This window comes from Garra rufa, chromosome 18 (genome assembly GCF_049309525.1).
Source record: "Garra rufa chromosome 18, GarRuf1.0, whole genome shotgun sequence".
NCBI classification, from domain to species: Eukaryota; Metazoa; Chordata; class Actinopteri; order Cypriniformes; family Cyprinidae; genus Garra; species Garra rufa.
In genome coordinates this window covers 2,416,017-2,432,933 of record NC_133378.1, presented here as the reverse complement: position 1 = coordinate 2,432,933, position 16,917 = coordinate 2,416,017, and the positions used below count along the sequence as shown (strand labels likewise).

The window sequence follows — 16,917 nt, the reverse complement described above, 5'->3', positions numbered from 1 at the left end:
TAAATGTGTGTATACCGTGTATGTGTATTGTACACAAGAATAAGAAGAAAAATATAAAAACAACCGAGTGGCAAGATTCTCAACTTACATGAGGAATTTTGAACTCGTGTATGCCAACTGTTGTACTTGAATTATTTGTACTTGAATTACTCTTTTTAGTAAACCAAGCGAACTGTGCAGAAGTCGAAAAATCGTGTTTGGAGTCTGAACACGATTCGGAGCAAAGCGGAGCGGCGTTGAACGAATTGGATCTGTTGACCAACTGAACGAGTCTTTAAACTTGTTGTCTTGTTGAACAAAATGTAGAAAGACAATTATACAGTAAATGCGTTGTTATCATTTGTGGTAACGCTTATAATACTTTCGTCCATTTTTGTAGTAGAAGACCAGAACGAAATGACACAATTTAATGAATCTTTTAAAGAATCAATTGAATAAATGATTCATTGACTCACAACACAGAATCAAAACTCACTGATTTCCTCATGCAAAACAATAAACGACTACTAAACCACTACATATGCTCCCTTTTTTTTTTTTACTATAATTGTGTTTTACATTTGTAAAGTGTGTGTGTGTGTGTGTGTGTGTGTGTGTGTGTGTGTGTGTGTGTGTGTGTGTGTGTGTGTGTGTGTGTGTGTGTGTGTGTGTGTGTGTGTGTGTGTGTGTACCTGGTATTCCCCACAAGGATAGGAATACCAGTAGATTTTGACCTTGTGGGGACATTTCTCAGGTCCCCATGAGGAAACAGGCTTATAAATCATGCACAATGAGTTTTTTTGATGAAGTAAAAGTGTGCACAATCTCCTGTGAGGGCTAGGTTTAGGTGTAGGGTAGGTGTAGGGCGATAGAAAGTACGGTTTGTACAGTATAAAAACCATTACGCCTATGGAATGTCCCCATAAAACATGTAAACCCAACATGTGTGTGTGTGTGTGTGTGTGTGTGTGTGTGTGTGTGTGTGTGTGTGTGTGTGTGTGTGTGTGTGTGTGTGTGTGTGTGTGTGTGTGTGTGTGTGTGTGTGTGTGTGTGTTTTATATGTGCAAATATGTGCAAATACATTTGACCACAAAACCAGTCACAAGTTTCATTTTTTTTAATTGTTGTAGCTCTCTGTCATGCATCACCTGAAGCTGAATTAATAAGTTTTCAATTGATGTATGGTTTGTTGGGATGGGACAATATTTGGCCGAGATACAACTATTTGAAAATCTGCAATCTGAGGGTGCAAAAAAAAAAAAATCTAAATATTGAGAAAATCGCTTTTAAAGTTGTCCAAATGAAGTTCTTAGCAATGCATATTACTAATCAAAAATTATGTTTTTATGTATTTACGGTAGGAGATTAACAAAATATCTTCATGAAACATGATCTTTACTTAATATCCTAATGATTTTTGGCAAAAAAAAAAAAAATCGAACATTTTGACCCATACAATATTTTAGGCTATTGCTACAAATATACCCGTGCTACTTAAAGACTGTGGTCCAGCGTCGTGTTTGTATACATCTGGCAATTTTTGAGCTTATTTTCGTAATTCTTTTGCGGAAAGATTCAAAAGAATCGATTCACTAAAATGAATCGAATCTCCATGAAATGCGGCGACAATGCTCTTGACGTCACTGCGTGTGACGTCAGTGCGTCAGCTGGTTTATGTTTACATCGCATCAATTTTTTCGCAGTCAACTTAGACGTTTTTGTGCCGGATCTAAATAAACGACATACGCGTTAATGTAATCGATGGACATTGTTGGTTTGCAAAAGACAACCGCTGAGGTCCGAAATCACACGGTAAGATGTAGAAGACTGCGCAGCGACACTGAGTGCCAGTGTGGCCGGAGACTCTTTTGTTTATGTCGGTGGCTGTGCAAAGCGTCTCCTCGTGCATGGAGAGACTGCAGTTACCTGTTGGTAAATCGATAACACAGACGTGACCTATATGACGGTTCTATACAACATGTAAAACACGTAACGTTAAGTCATTTTATGTAAATTCGTGAATTTGTTTTATTTACAGATGTGTTTTTCTAATGTCATGTAACGGCGAGATCGTTTTGCTGACTGTGATGTCCGGTGCCGTGTGTTAAACACAGTGCTGGTGTCACATGCTAAACGGTTGTTCGGTATAAATAGATGACGGGTGCCATCACGACCTCAGTGGCCCATCTGTTAGATTAAATGACAAAGTGATAGGCTTTGAGGTATAATGTACATTTTATAATGAGTTCGATTTTATAACCTTATTGAAACTTATCTGGCAAGTTAAAGAAGCGACCAGCCCACCATTTTGCATTCCTGATATTTTAGTCTGTGGTGCTTTTGTTGTTACCTTAGTTGGCCTATACTAAATCTGTTATTTTTAACATAAATAGTTATAGTTTTGTTGAAATCTGTATTAAACAAAACAATACTGAACAATACTATTTTAGAAATATTATGTATGTGTCTTTTGTGGTCTTGTATATTCCCAACACACATTTATTTTACTTCTTTGATAGCCCACCCTGCTGAAAAAAAAAAACAGCTAATACCAGCCTAGGCTTTTAGCTGGTGGTTTCCCAGCCTGACCAGCTAAGATCAGCCTGGCCAGGCTAGAAAAGTGGCCAAAACCCCTCAACCAGCCTGCCTTCCAGCTATGACCAGCTAAAACCAGCCAACCAGTCTAGGCTGTTTTTTTTTTTCACCAGGGCAGTTGAAACAAAAAAGTTATTTAAAAAAGAAAATTAAAAGTATGTGTTGTATTTCTGGTCACCGTTGTAACTGAGTGGAAACTACAGAGTCAATAATTAATGAGTTGCTCAATCAGACCAACAGTTGCAAACAATGAGGTAACATGAGGTATTATTATTATTTTTTTTTACTATAAGGCAGTTGCAGGCAAATCATATTTGTTTTACTGTTGCTTTGTTTCATTTATTGTAACAATAACTTGAATTCTGCAATGTTTTGTTGTCAGTTAGTCCATTAGTTATTAAAAGTAAGTCTTACGTTTCCTGCAGTTTACAAAAAAAATCACTACTGATATGTTAACATGTGCTGTGATCATGGCTTTTCTTAATGACACAATAATAATGGCACCTTTAAATATTAAATGTATCAAAAAAGTAACAAGATTTGGGGTAAGTAAAAAAAAAAAGGACTTGACAAATTGATCAAAAGTAACAATAATATATATTATATACAGTAAAATAAATTATTGTACAATGCTAGTTTTCTATTCATCAAATATTCATGAATGAATAAAAAAATCAACTTTGCATGACAGAAATAGATTACATTTCAACAAATTAAAATAGAAGCAGTTATTTATTTTAAATTATATTTAATAAAAATATAAAAACACTATATTTATTCAAATAAATGCAGCACTTTTGAACAAAAGAGACTCCTTTCCAAAACTTTTGATATATATGGGCCATTCTACAAAATTGCTGCAAAGTCAGAGTTGGAAATGTCTTGAAAAAAAAATGTATGTTTGCAAATATCCAAGGTACTCATTTCTAGTAATTGTGCAGTTAATTCTCATATTGTATTTTCATAAAGTTTTGGAATACTTATCTTCTAGGTTAGGGTTATATGGACCTATTAAGATTTTGCTTACATCTACATTGTAAATAAATATTTTTTTGCTATTTTATCAAAATTTTATAGTTAATTTTTTTTTTATATAGGTAAATCGATAACAATTACATTAATTGTAGTGTAATTTATGAGATTTGTTGTATTTTGAATCCAATTTTTCTTTGTAAAAGGTAAAAAGTTGATCATATTGATTTTAAAGTTAAGGATTCATTATTTTGAATATACATTGATTGAACCAAGAACTATCATAACATCTTAGTTGATAATTCAGTATACTTTATTTTTGACAAAACATACTAAAAAACAAACATTTACATAAAAATTTGCTAAAAATTTGGTTTATTTCCCCCAAACAGGAGGATTATGTGTTCCCTTCTAGCACTACCAAAACGATGACATGTAGTGACAAATTTATAGAATAACAACCAAAAAATCAATGATGTCACTACCGAAACGCCACCAAATGTTTCAGAACTGAATGTTAATCAGCACATGATTAGCTAGGACAGCTCTGAACAGTGGTACACATATAAAAACTAAATGTTATGGAATATTTTTTTTTAAAAAGTGTTTAATTATAGAAAAAAAAAGTTGTTTGGTGGTGACATTCCTTAAGGTTACAGGTTTTTCAGATTTTGAAGACATTTACCTCAAAATGATGGGGCCTATCTACTCACCATGTAGCTACAAGAGAGCGTCACACGTCGGTAGTGACATGAAAATGCAGGACACATTTTTATACATACACAAGTTTCATAATTTACAAAGAAAATATCAAATAAATATTTACTTTTTTGAGAAATCAAAAACATCAATTTAAAAACAACAATGAAAAATAAATACAAAAATATTTCAATACCATTTTCATAAGTTAAAATGTAGGGGTTAGGGTTCGGGATAACTTTCCCAATTGAAAGTACCCAATAAATGAAGATTTCATATATATTAAGCTTACTTATATTTTAAATATTATTGTGAGTTTGAGTAGAAAATAGAAGGATCTTAGTAAACATCTAAGTTTGGAATACTCAAATGCTATTTAAATACTACATCAACAACGTTTCGATCATTTTGAGTGGAATAAAATGTTTGAAATGGCACACAACTTGAAGAAATGATGCCCAGATACAGCACCAAAAATATACACTTTCACATGCATTCATCTAAATTTGAACCTAAATTCTAGATTCTAAAAAAAGTCCATAGACATGTAATGTGTCAGCTAGTGTTTATTGTCTACTTGCCAAAATGACAAACAAACCATATCTCTGCTCTAAATGGAGGCGCTGCCAAGAGTTGGAGTCGGGACGCAACGGCGTGCCACTTTTTACTTGGCATTGTCTGACCTCTAAAAATAGAGCGCAGGAGAAGGAGTTGAAGGCGAGTGCGAGTCTTATTGTCAAGTTTGTTGGCAAATCATCTCCCCTTGGATGTCTGACATGCTGGGACTCATTAAAGATTTACCTGTCTTAATTATCATTCTCTGCTTTCTTCCCACCTGCTAGACAACAGTCTGTTGGAGGTGTCATTTACGACTAAATAAGTCTGGATCTTAAAACCGCTACAGCAGTTATTATTAATATGTATGTGTTGTTCTGTTAGGAACTCTTCCTGTCATATATTAGACTCTGTGTTTGTTTATAAATAGTATAAAGCTCAATAAGAATGTTCTGCCATGTGAGATGTTTTGCTTTTCCCTCCAGACAGTGATAGGCACGCCTCAGGACCGTCTTTAGAAGCTCTTCTGTGTCATCATGGGTGGAGCTGTGAGCGCGGGTGAGGACAACGATGAGCTGATTGACAACCTTAAGGAGGCCCATTACATCCGCACAGAGCTGGTGGAGAAGGCCTTCAGAGCCATTGACAGAGCAGACTATTATCTAGAGGAGTACCGTGACAGTGCGTATAAAGACCTAGCTTGGAGGCATGGAAACCTCCATCTGTCAGCTCCATGTATCTACTCAGAGGTGATGGAGGCCTTGGACCTGCAGCCTGGCCTGTCTTTTCTCAATCTAGGCAGTGGGACTGGTTATCTCAGCACCATGGTGGGCCTTATACTAGGTGAGTGTACTTGGACTGCAAAAAAAAAAAAAAATTCTTCATTGTTTTTTGTCAAAAATGAAATTCCTGTCATTAATTAGTCGCCCTCTTGTTGTTTCAAACCCCTAAGACCTTTGTTCATCTTCAGAACACAAATTAAGATATTTTTAATGTACTCCTAGTTCACCTAAAAATACATATTTAATATAAAAATACATACAGTGCCTTGCAAAAGTATTCATACCCCTTCATTTTTTTCACGTTTTGTTGCAGCGTTATGTTAAACTGCTTTAAATTAGTTTTTCCCCACATCAATTTACACTCCATACACCATAGTAATGACAAAGCAAAAATCAGATTTGCAAATTTTACAAATTTATTAAAAAAGAAAACACTGAAATAAGTAGATTGCATAAGTATTCATACCCTTAACTCAGTACATAGTTGAAGCACCTTTACAGCCTCAAGTCTTTTTGGGTCTGATGTGATAAGCTTTGCACATCTGCATTTGGCAATTATCTGCCATTCTTTGCCTCACCTTTTCACCTCTCCATCTCTGTCAGCTTGGATGGGGGCTGGCAAACATTTTCTAGAGTCCTAGTTGTTCCAGTCGTCTTCCATTATGGATAATGCTTCTGTGAACCTTCAATGCAGCAGATTTTTTCTGACCTCTTCCCTAGATCATTGCCTTAACACAAGTCTGTCACTGAGCTCTACAGGCAGTTATCTTGACCTCAGGACTTGGTTTTTGCTCTGATATGCATTTTTAGCTGTTGGACCTTTTCTGAGAGGTGTGTGCCTTTCTAAATCAGACTCACTCAAATGAATTTGCCACAGTTTAACTCCACTCCAAGTGTAGTAACATCTAGAAGCAATATGAATGCTCCTGAGATAAATTTGGAGTGTCCCAGAAAAGGGCATGAATACTTATGCAACGGGATCTTTTCAGTTTTTATTTCTAATAAATTTGCAACGTTGTTACAAACCTGTTTTGTGCTTTGTCATTATGGTGTATGAGATGTAGATTGATGTGGGGAAAAAGTAATTTAAAGCAGTTTAACATAATGCTGCAACAAAACAAAATGTGAAAAAATGAATACTTTTGCAAGGCACAGTATCTGTCATTTCTGTCACCAGGTCCGTTTGGTGTGAATCACGGTGTTGAACTGCATGTGGATGTGGTTGATTATGCGAATCAGAAGCTTGACCACTTTATCAAAACCAGCGACAGCTTTGACAAGTGGGTCATTTCCTGTGATGCAGCTTTACACTGGTTTTTAATTGTCAAATGATTTTTTTCTTAGTGACTTGATTTTGTTTAATGGCCGCAGGTTTGAGTTTTGTGAGCCGACATTTGTGGTGGGGAACTGTCTGGAGATCCCTCCAGAGTGCCGGCAGTATGACAGAGTGTACTGCGGAGCGGGAGTTCAGAAAGAGTACGAGAACTACATGAAGAACCTGCTAAAGGTCGGCGGGATCTTAGTTCTCCCCCTGGAGGAGAAGGTGTGTACATGTTTATTCATCAGGTTAATGTGTTCTTATTGCACAGCAGGTTTTAAAGGGAATTCCAGGTTATGTCTCTTACTGAAATATGTAGTGGAAAACCCATTAAAGATTTACGTTATTCTAAAAAATAATTGTTTTTATTAGGGGTGGGCATAGATTAATTTTTTTAATCTAGATTAATCTAGATTAAATCTTGGAATTAATCTAGATTAATCTAGATTAAAATGGCTAATCTGAATTCTGCTGAAGGCATTCAGAATATGTGTGCTACCCAAATAATGACTAAAAGTAAGTCTTCAAGAACGGGCCAGGTGGCGCATTAGATCAGACGCTCATCTCCTGTTTCCAAAATGCATCACAAACTGCTTGACAATTGCATTTACAACATAATTACCTATACAAACTTGTGTAACCAAGTACTTCTGCGCAAAAGGCTGCACGACGTTGCCGTTAAATACACAGACGCACACGGACATGGATTTCTGCGTGCATTGTCTTCCATTAAACTGCGTTGCTTTTAGAAGCGTCGTTGCATATAGTTTAAAGGTTGTATCAGCGATTTCTAGGCTGAAAAACAAAGTGTCAATTTCAGCTGACCTTTCATCTCGATCCGCTCGTTGCCTGCCCCATAAATTGTCTGTGAAAAAACCGCGTCTCTCTGGTCAGCCTACGGTCCGAGATATGCCAAAAAAACAATCGGCACTACCAAACATTCCACACATAAACAAACATTGTTCCAACCAATCAGCGTCAGGGGTTTGGTGTTGTGGACTTTCCTACTGGTGCAGGGATGTGAGGGAGGCGGAGCAAAAGTCCACAACACCAAATCCCTGACGCTGATTGGTTGGACCTATGTTTGTTTATGTGTGGAAAGGTTGGTAGTGCCGATTGTTTTTTTGGCATATCTCGGACCCTAGGCTGACCAGAGAGACGCGTTTTTTTCACAGACAATTTATGGGGCAGGCAGCGAGCGGATCGTGAAAAAAGGTCAGCTGAAATTGACACTTTATTTTTAGGCTAGAAATCGCTGATACAACCTTTAATGTCTTTATTTCGGGATTTTAAGGCACAAGACTAAACAGACTCAGATTTAAAGGCATCAGGCGAAACTGACTTTTTTTGTAAGGGTAACTTTAGTACTATTTGGCAACATACAAGCTAGCTAGTTGCAATATTACGAACTTTTTAAACAGACACACAATACTCATGAAATGCATTTTCTCCTCTGTATACAATTTAATTAGTTTAGCATTTAATTAAAACTGTTAAAATAAAATATATTAGTAGTGGCTTACCTCCTTCTGCCATCCTCAACCGTTTCACACCGCTTTTTTGTATTATTTTAACAGGATTGACATTTAAAAGATGTTTGTACATAATACACAAAGCATCGCCTGTTGCTGATGCCTTTGACGATAGTAAGACGATTATTAACATTATCCGTCAAAAAGGCACCTAACTTTAGCGATGCAGCGCGGAGAGTCGGTTCTAGGATGCCTGACACCTGACGTTGTTTTTTCTGAGACCTGATGCCATTTTGTCCTGTGACTGAAGCCTTTTAGTCTGAGACATGATGCCTTTTCATTGTATGACTGAGGTCTGAGGATGTCCTAAAATGCACACCGTACCCCTGATACAGAGTAAAATCAGCACTGAGAGAAACTGTCGGTGTTTGCGGCATCATGACAAGCGTTGACATGTTTACATCCTGTCAGGATGGCATCTAGCGTTTCTTGTCTCTGCCGTTTGTAAGCTCTTTCAGTAGCTGTGGTCTACTAAAAGCCTAAAAGACCTCAGGACTAAAGTGGAGAGAACAAAAACGCAGGTCTTTAGGAAGTTTTACTCGTCCATAGGCATCTTCCCATTCTTTTCTCCTCTTTTTATGACTAGGAAAGCAGTGACGACTTATATCGCCTCTCTTGTTGCCCTTCGACTGAAAATCACAACCAAATGCTGCACAATGTGGCATTCGAACAGTATTTTATTTTTTAAGTTGTGTGGTGGTAAAAATAGCAACAGATAACTCTAGTGCAACCATTTTACATAATCGAAAAAATAGTACAAAATATGTCTTAATGTGATAAAACGATGTGGAATTTTTTCATGGGTGTTGTACTACATATTTCAGTAAGAGACATGATTTACGTTATGTTAAGCCATACAAGTCTTAACACCCAGGGTTGCCTTTAAAGGACAATTGAAATCTAGAAATGGTCTGATGGATGTAGTTTTCTTTCTTGTGTTAACATTTCATATAATATGGCTTTAGTCCCACATTACTGGGAAATATTTGGAAAAGACCATGTGTGCAAGATGAGCATTTAATATTTTTGGCCCATTTTCCTGTGAGGAAAAGACTCGTATTTGTTTAAAAAAAAAAAAAAAATTAGCAAATGCATGACTTTAAAGCTAAAAGACACTGAAGCCGCAAAACGCATCCTTTGATTTCATTGCATCCATGGCATTTTTTAAAAACGTATTTGTTTTTTACTCGCACAAAATTAGTATACACACATTTGTATTTAGTATTCACATGGGATGATGTGTAATTAAAGTAATTAGTGTAATTAAGTGGAAACTCTTTTACAGTTGACCAAGATCACCCGTACAGGTCAGAGCTCCTGGGAGACCAAGAAAATCATTGCTGTGACCTTTGCCCCGCTCGTCCAGCCCAAACAGAATGTCAATGGCAGACCTAGGAGTGTTCCTTTACGTGAGTGCGCTTGCGGTCCAGTACAAACAAGGACGCTAATTGCAAATGATTTTTCACACCAAAACTATTAACATCAAGTCCAATGAGAATTTTTATCATTCTCTGAAAGTGTTTGTGTACATAAAATTGGAGCATATTTCACTGATCATTTTCATGCTGTAATACAAAATACAACCCAGTACTACAGTGTAAATGATAATTCACGCCCACAACTATAAATATAGCGCTAACTATAATTATAACGTTTTATGAACCGTTCCAAGAGAATAGTGAAGTCCAGACCACAACTGTAATGCTAACAACACAGAGGATCGATATTGTTGGAATCACTTTCAGAACGATTTTTTCCAGCTGATGCATAATAAAAACATCGGCTGTCAATCAAAATGAAACTTATATTATATTATATATGGGCCATTTAAATTGGTCCAAACTGCTTTCCCACAACCAAAAGACACATTTAAAAAGCATTTAAGTATTGAAATCTTAGATGTTTCCTAAGATCCTTCTATTATCCATTGAAAGCCAGAATAATATTTTAAATATTATTAAGCTTAATATACATAAAATCATCATTGGGTACTTTCAATTTGAAGGTGGCTGTTCCGAACCTAAATTTCAACATATGAAAATAGTATTGAAATAATTTTTTTTTTTTTTTTCATTGTTGTTTTTAAAAGTATTTTTTTGTTTCTTTTAAAAGGTGAAGTTCACAAAAAAATATTTCTTTTATACCTTCTTAGTAAATTATGTAATTATGTAATCCCACATTTTCATGTCACTCCTGAAACACTGTATGTTTTAGTCCATTAGTAGACTGAACTGACTTACTGAAAATACATTATAAAACTTTACTGCACAATTGCTAGAAATGTGTACAATTTGTATTATACAATTTGCATACATAATTTATTTGGAAAAAATACAGACATTTTCAACTTTGACTTTGGACCACCTGTAGAATGGCCCTTATATATTATTTGTAATATTCTTGTTACCAATATTGAAGAGGACTTCATTCTCTTCTATTAGTAGTTATGATTATTTAAGCAAATGTGATAATTTTTTAAATCTAAAACCATTTTTGTATTTCAAATAAGATACATATACTATGCAATAATTTTGTAAAGTTAATCTTTGACAAAAAAAAGAGAGGTTTACTATAAAAATTGAAACATGGAATAAATATTTTATGATATTCTATAAAAAATAAAGTTGGAATTATTTATCATTATTACAGGGTTTCTGCAGGTCTTATAATTTGACCATCCACAAAATAACACATAAAAAAGTTCTTAAATCATAGCAGAAAATCTTAAATTCATAAAGTCATAATGTTAAACGCTGTGAGCATTGGGGGAAAAAAAAAAAAAAAAAATGTCTAAAATTATACCTGATTAATAGAACATTCTTAAATGAAGTGAGTTTATGCTTAAAACAAGAACAAATATCTGCCAATGAGGAATCAAAATGTGTTTTCCTTTGGCATATTTGTGACCCTAGACCACAAAACCAGTCATAAGGGTTTTCGAAATTGAGATTTATACATCATCTGAAAGCTTTTTGTTAGGATAGAACAATATTTGAGGTTGCAAAAAATAAATCGAAATATTGAGAAAATCGCCTTTAAAGTTGTCCAAATGAAGTTCTTAGCAATGGATATCACTAATCAAAAATGAAGTTTTGATATATTTACGGTAGAAAAAATCTTCATGAAACATGATCTTTACTTAATATCCTAACGATTATATTTTTAGCATAAAAGAAAAATCAATAATTTTGACTAATACAATGTATTTTTGGCTATTGCTTCAAATATACCCTTTTCCTACTTAAGACTTGTTTTTGTGGTCCAGGGTCACATATTTGTTCTTGTTTTAATCATAAATTCACTTCATTTGGACTATCTTAATATCATATGTAATTTTCATTCAATCCTTTAAAAAAATGTACTAATCACACATTTATCTAAAAAACTAATTGCGATGAATCCTACATAACAATAAAGCTTTTAAGTATGCTTTTAAATTGCATTAATTTCACATCCAATCTTCAAATTAGTGTAGAAGCAACATGAAGATGGTATATTTTTAATATTTGTTAAATATTTTTATGACAGAAGGCCAGTATAAATGATACTGATGTCTCTAGAGACTATAGCCATTCAATACTCCAGTATAATCGTGTTATCATTTTTAACATTGTTAGATTTTAAAAAATAACAAATGTAAGTGAACTTAAAACAATCTTCACATAAACCCATTATTTACCTGTGCCCTTCAGCAAGTAGGAAATGTACGGACAATAAATAAAGTTATCAAACACTAAATGTGACCCTGGACCACAAAACCAGTCATAAGGTTAAATTTTACAAAACTGAGATATATACATCATATAAATCAATAAATAAGCTTTCTATTGATATATGGTTTTTAAGGACAGGACAATATTTGGCTGAGATACATCTATTTGAAAATCTGGAATCTGAGGGTGCAAAAAATCAAAATACTGAGAAAATCACCTTTACAGTTGTCCAAATTAAGTTCTTAACAATGCATATTACTAATCAAAAATTACATTTTGATATATTTATAGTAGGAATTTTACAAAAAATCTTCATGGAACATGATCTTTACTTAATATCCTAATGATTTTTGGCATAAAAGAAAAATCTAGAATTTTGACCCATGCAATGTATTTTTGGCTATTGCTACAAATAAACCCCAGCGACTTAAGACTGGTTTTGTGCTCCAGGGTCACAAACACTAAATTAAATATGGATGAATCCTTGTCCAAAAGTGAATGATTTCCTCTTTTTTTGTTCTTTAATAAGCAGCTGGGCTATTGGCTTATTTGGCTGCTATTACTTTAAAAGCTGCCACTGCTGAACTTGACGCGGATCAGACACGCATGTTCATAGCTTAATTCGCACTTTAATATGAATACAGCGCTAAAGTACCTTTATAAATCCGACACAATCCCTGTGTTATTAAACTTCAGAAATGCTAAACGGAAACTGTGCATTAACAAAAACAATATTTCTTCTTTCCTCCTCATTTATTCTTTGCAGCTATTTTTGAAGTGCGGACTTTGCAGGACCTGTCCAGGATTGCTATTCGACACACTCTGCGGCAGCCCATTGCTATGGGGGAAGGACGCACAAAGAGACGGGTGTCTTTCCCAGGGGCCCGGGCCATGCACCGCTACGGGCCCCGCTTCGAACGACGCCGCTTCTGTCGCCGTTTCTACCGCCAATGCGTTAACTCCGTGGTCCTTCACGACTCCATGATTCCCACCGCCATGGATGATTGCAACTACCCCGGAGGGGTGGAAGAGGAGGAAGAAGAAGAAGAAGAAGAAGTGGAGGAGGAAGAAGAAAGGAGCTGCCGCAGAGTGAGAGAAGACCTGCCCGAGGAGGACGAGGACGGATGTGGCGGCACCGAAGACGAGAAAAGCAGAGGTGGCTGTGCTCGTGCGGAGCCTCCCGTTAATATTCTGCGGGAGAAGATTCTCAGACTGCCGTTACCTGAACCCCTGAAGATGTATCTGCTGTATTACAGGGAGAAATGAGACGTGGCCAGAGATAATACGCAAGACGATTAGATGTGAATGAAGAAAAGCCTTTCTCTTCTTCCTCCTCCTCTCAACTGGATTAGCATGACAATTACGTCCTCAATTAATGACATCATGATAGCCATGTCCCCTTTGAGAAGCAAAGCTCCTTGATTCGGGATGTACAGAGATGGAACTGAAGGACGAGCTCATTTCCTGAATAATCAACGGCGCCTGAGCTCACGCAGCTCTTTTTTCAATTCATTTCCCCTCGATTGAGATGATCAAAGTGTACGATACGATACATTGTCCCTGTGGCAATTGCTTGTTGCTGTGAGCTCTTTTAGAGTAGCGTCACTTTGGGATGTGGCGGATTGAATATTTTTTGTAGCTTTATGGTGCGGTCACATTTACCCTAGCTTGGTGAAATCCAGTCACTTCAATAGGAGAAGTTCCCTCACGCAGATTTTGCTCATTTTTACGGTGATCAAGCAAATTCCCTAAAACTGCTAGGGAAAGAAACACTATGGAAGCCCGTTTCCGCCACTGAATAAAAAATAAAGGTAATTGTGACTTTATCTGACAATTGCGAGTTTACATTTTGCAGTTCTGACTTTTTGTCTCAGAATTGCTTGATACAAAACTGACAATTCTGACTTTTTTTCTCTGAATTGTGAGATATAAACTTGTATCCCCCAAAACTGGACTATATAATGTGCAATTGCGAGATTATGTCTCAGAGAAAAAAAGTCAAAATTGCGAGAAACATACAGTTGTGAGAAAAAAGTCAGAATTGCGAGATACAAACTCAAAATTGTGAGGGAAAAAAATCAGAATTGTGAGTTTTTATCTCCAAGATATTCCAAGATAACTCACAATTCAGACTTTTTTCTCAGAATTGTGAAACAAACTCGCAATTGCAAGTTATAAAGTCCAGTTTTGAAGGGGACTTTTGTAATTTTGACTAAAAAAAGGTCAGAATTGGGAGGTATAAACTCCCAATTCTGAAAGCGTCTTTTTTCCTTAAAACTGGACTTTCTAACACGCAATTATAAGTTTGTTTTATAGTTCCAAGAAAAAGTCAATTGCGTTAAAAAGTCAGAATTGAGAGACACAAACTCGCATTTGTTAGAAAAAAAATCTGAATTATGAGTTTTTAATCTTGCAATTCCGACTTTAAAACTCGCAATCGCAAGTTTTTATCTCCAAGATATTCCAAGATTAAAAGACTCACAAAATTCGGACTTTTTTTCTTGCAAATATAATACTTTAACTTTAACTGAAAATAAGTCAGAATTGTGAGATATAAACTTCCAATTCTAAGAACATATCAGTCTTTTTTCCTTAAAACTGGACTTTATAATGTGCAATTATAAGTTTATGTTTCACAGTTCCAAGAAAATTCAGAATTGCGAGATAAAAACTCATAATTGTGAGGGGAAAAAAATCTGAATTGTGAGAATTGTGAAACAAACTCGCAATTGCAAGTTATAAAGTCCAGTTTTGAGGAGGGGGGGGGGGGGGACTATTTTCTTAGAATTGCAAGTTTATATCATGCAATTCTGACTTCCTTTCTCACAATTTTGATTACTTCTTGCAACTGTGATTTTATCTCACGCAATTCTGAATACAAGATATAAACTCCAATTCTGAATTCTTTTTTCCTCAAAACTGGACTTTATTACACGCAATTGTAAGTTTGTTTCACAGTTCCAAGAAAAAAGTCAGAATTGTGAGTTTTTAATCTTGCAATTCCGACTTTAAAACTCACAGTTGCAAGTTTTTATCTCCCAAGATATTCCAAGATAACTCACAATTCAATTTTTTTTTTTTGCGAATACAAGTTTATATCTCACAATTGTGTTTGTCACGCAATTTAAAAAAAAAAAAAGTCAGAATTGTTTGAAATAAACTTGCAAATCTGAGAAATGAAATCACATTTACCCTAGCTTGGTGAAATCCAGTCATTTCAATTGGAAAAGCTCCCTCACGCAGATTTGGCTTGTTTTCACATTGGTCAAACGAATTCCCTCCAACCGAAAGGAAGCTGGTTTGTTTGAAAGTGACTTTGCGCATTGCTACGCTATTGATGTTGGACTTTTCTTCGCTAATGTGACTGTACGAGACGAGACCCCAAAGTTGGCCCTCCACTGTTGAACTCTTTTCCTTGCCTCTACTGTGTACTGAATAACGTCTGCATGTGTACTGCCGTAGCGCACCCACATTTTGTCAATACTGGAGTTTTTGATGGTATGATGCATTTTACATTGTGTAGATTCGATTAGCGTCGCGTTGACACGGCATCGTAACTTTATTCCATGCTCGTATGAAGGCAGACGTCGTTTTTGCAACCAGTTACTATAAAATCTTCATCCGTCAGAATTATACACACGGTGATTTACGTGTTCGTTGTGTCAAATCGCAAGCTTTACGATTAAATTGTAAAGATTGAGTGAAAATCAAGAGAAACATTTTTAGTAAAGTTCTATTTATGGGCAATCGCCAAAAATTTGAGGTATATGAAGCACTTGGGTATTTTTCACGAATTCCAATCGTGCTTGGATTGGAATCTTAGGCCCTACTCAGGAATACTTTAGGAAAACATTTTATTTCATGTTACTTTTTTAACTCCTTAAGACCAAAATGTTAGGACCTTTCTATTTTTTGACCAAAAATGTTGATCTGCTTTTTGTATTTCGCAGTGGTAGTAAAACAACCTCTGTACAGGAAGACTATTCTGAGCACACAATGGCTGGATCTGGCAATTCTGTGATCCCAGGTTCAATTTCTACACGTTTCATCAATGCAGGAGCTTTTTTCTTTAGTTCTCCTTGATGAGACAAATGCTTAGGTAGCCCATAAAACCCAGGATATTATCATAAGGAAATTCTTTACTCATCTGATGTACAAGCATATCGACCAGGGTTTGCTTAAAACAATTGTGTGCTTGTAGATGACTGAACCTTCAATAAAGTTTGAGTTTGCACACTGAACAGTGTTATTCTCTTCATTTCATGTGTATTCACAGTATGTAATTGAAATTATACAAATTTTAGCTGTTATATTAAATGTAAATAATACATAATTTGGTATTTATTGCAGATTAAGTATCCAAAATTGTGATGTTTAGCTAGAAAGCTAATCATAAACCCTTTAAGCTTATTTTTTGTTTTGCTACCGCATAACGTGCATGTTAAACAATAAAAGACGTAAACTTGTTTTTGAGTTTTCTGTTAAGGTTAATATGGGCTGGTGTAAAAAAAATGTATATATATTGATATATACCAAAAAATATGTAAAGTTTTACTTGGAAAGAAAACACTATGGAAGCCTGTTTCCACCACTTAATAAAAAATAAAAGGTAACTGCGACTTTTTCATTACACAATTCCGATTTTTTTCCCTCAAAACTGGACTTTATAGTGTGCAATTGTGAGTTTATGTCTCACAATTCTGAGAAAAAAAGTCAGAATTGCGTGATATTAACAATCATCTCGGAATTCTGACTTTATTTCTCACAAACGT

At 35.4% G+C, this 16,917-nt stretch overlaps 1 protein-coding gene across 1 annotated transcript; it reads left to right on the top strand.

The window, feature by feature from the left end:
* Positions 1–1,649: 1,649 nt before the first annotated feature.
* pcmtd2b (protein-L-isoaspartate (D-aspartate) O-methyltransferase domain containing 2b) lies at positions 1,650–16,386 on the top strand. The gene is made up of 6 exons (XM_073822974.1): positions 1,650–1,791; positions 5,286–5,643; positions 6,760–6,862; positions 6,954–7,125; positions 9,718–9,841; positions 12,912–16,386. The coding sequence occupies exons 2-6, from the start codon at positions 5,337–5,339 to the stop codon at positions 13,409–13,411; spliced, it is 1,206 nt and encodes a 401-aa protein (XP_073679075.1). The 5' UTR covers positions 1,650–1,791; positions 5,286–5,336; the 3' UTR covers positions 13,412–16,386.
* The last annotated feature ends 531 nt before the right edge of the window (positions 16,387–16,917 follow it).